General features: G+C 35.3%; 1 protein-coding gene across 2 annotated transcripts; it reads right to left on the reverse strand.

The window, feature by feature from the left end:
* Positions 1-697: 697 nt before the first annotated feature.
* On the reverse strand, positions 698-1,909 carry LOC115991851. 2 transcript variants are annotated; one of them, XM_031115799.1, is made up of 2 exons: positions 1,658-1,909; positions 698-1,146 (listed from the first exon to the last, which is right to left on the reverse strand). In XM_031115799.1, exons 1-2 carry the CDS (start codon positions 1,695-1,697, stop codon positions 896-898), a joined length of 291 nt encoding a protein of 96 aa, XP_030971659.1. In that variant the 5' UTR covers positions 1,698-1,909; the 3' UTR covers positions 698-895. The 2 variants fall into 2 exon arrangements, with proteins under 2 accessions (XP_030971659.1, XP_030971657.1); XM_031115797.1 differs by having other exon boundaries at positions 698-1,149; positions 1,658-1,903.
* Positions 1,910-2,115: the final 206 nt, after the last annotated feature.

Below are 2,115 nucleotides of genomic sequence, written 5' to 3' on the forward strand. Positions count from 1 at the left end.
TACCAACACCCAAGAGCAATATTTTAAACAAGTGTCAAATAATTGATGCTTAAAAACATAATGGACTCATTCAATTTGTTGGGAAAATTAAAGGGTACTAAAGAATCTACATGAATTACCCAATAATGGGTTAGCTGTCTAATCAGAAATCAATTACTGCTAATTTGGGCATTGGAATCTTACAAGCTTCAGGTCACTAATTATATAAGTAAATGTCTGAGATCATGGATAACAAATCACATTAAGAAGTCACTATGTGGTGATAACACAAAAATCCAGATGTTCCCAACTAAACCTGACTTAGTGATAGAAGGAAAATAAGGTTAACAGAATCTCTCCAACCCCCTCTTTTTGTCTAATCAAAGAATGATACGAAAAAGGTATCAGCATCCAACAGTAATATTAGGTGGCTACTGCTACCTGAAACATATTATGATGTAACTGCGACCATGCCCTTTTGTGTTTTACATGGCCAAGAATGGCTACACCAGCCAGGTTGTCATAGGGTTTCCATTGTTGCAAATAATACTGACTTGCCTCAAAGTGTAAGATTACACTTCAAATGCCACCAAACAATAGAATCCCATATCAATATTATGGTGCTCATTTTAGGAATAATGAAAAAAAATTCTCATATGTTCTCTTCCAGACAAGAAAATTGGCAGTTTGGCACCATAAAATAAAGGGAAAGATATAATTTCAGAAAACAAATCTAACAATTGAATAAAGAGACAAAATACAATCATGCTGGATTCCATTTGAAATTTCAATAGCAAAAACATACAAATCAGAGTGATTAAAAACTCAAAGACAATACAACTATAGCTTCTCCTGTCTAATCACACCGAGAACAATATTTCTCAAACCTTCTTACAATAGATGTTCAATCCACCGCTTACTTTGAAGATGACTCATGACCACTGGATTCCTTCTTAGGAAGAACTGCTCCAACAAGGGCCTCAATCTCTTCCTTCACTCGTTCAAAAACATTTGGCCCTTTGACTTCATCTACTGGGGTGTTCTCGTCAATGTCATCACTCCTTCCATGCGTTTCCTTGTGATGGTGTGGTGAATTGTCAGTGTGAGCTATTGCTTCAATCTCTTCCTTAGCTCTCTCAATGATATTTGGTGCTTTTACATCTTTTTCTTCTTAAAGAAAAGAAAAAAAAAAAAAAAAGAAGAGGATGAAACTCAAATTTTCACTCCCAATTTTACACACATGAAATTCAATTTCTATTAGATTCTCATTTCGCAGCATAAACAAGTACAAACCTTAAGGATATGAATTCAATCAACAATTGTTTAAAAGTTGAAACCCATAAATTATTTACCACAAAGTTAATTGCTTCCATTAGAATCTCATAGTTTCACAAGGATTCAACACTGGGAAATTGGGAAAACAAAACAGAATCCAAAGAAGAACTAACACTAGCAGTTTAACAGTTTTTACACAAAACCAAAATCACTCTCATCGACTAGGACCTCAAATGAAACTCATTTTACACAAAACCCATCACCAAGATCACATTTTTTGAAGAGATTAAACAGCAAATTTCTTAGTTATTCTCATAAACTAAATAACCCAGAAAGTAAAAGAACTCTTCATGGGAATGAATGTATAATATGAAGATCAAAGTGATAGTCAATGATTACATACCTTCTGGAGTCACTGCTGGCTCTGGCTTTGGCTCGGCCATTGAAGTTGCTGTGAGATATTTTGTGGGTCTGATTCAATTAAAGCAGACAGTGATCCTATGATCTCTCTCTCTCTCTCTCTCTCTCTCTCTCTCTCTTTCCTCTCCAATTTACTGGGTTGTTAAAAGTTGCATATCTACCGTTAAAGACTTTAGAGCATCCACAATTGTGGTGCTAAGAGCATCCACTATAAAGACCCGTAATTTTCTGGGGCTGTAGGACTTAGGATGCCGTGTACGGTTGAGATGCAAGCTCAAGCTAATTTATTTATTTTTATTTTTTAGTAAGGAAGGGACTATAGAAAGTAGCTGCTTTATGGGCTGAATTGATTTTGTGGCCTATTAAAAATGGATGGGCTTTGGCTTTATCATGTAGATGTAGTTAGGCCTCAGCTTTCTTTATTTATATAGTATTTGGGCC

Source organism: Quercus lobata, chromosome 5 (genome assembly GCF_001633185.2).
Source record: "Quercus lobata isolate SW786 chromosome 5, ValleyOak3.0 Primary Assembly, whole genome shotgun sequence".
Lineage (NCBI taxonomy): Eukaryota > Viridiplantae > Streptophyta > Magnoliopsida > Fagales > Fagaceae > Quercus > Quercus lobata.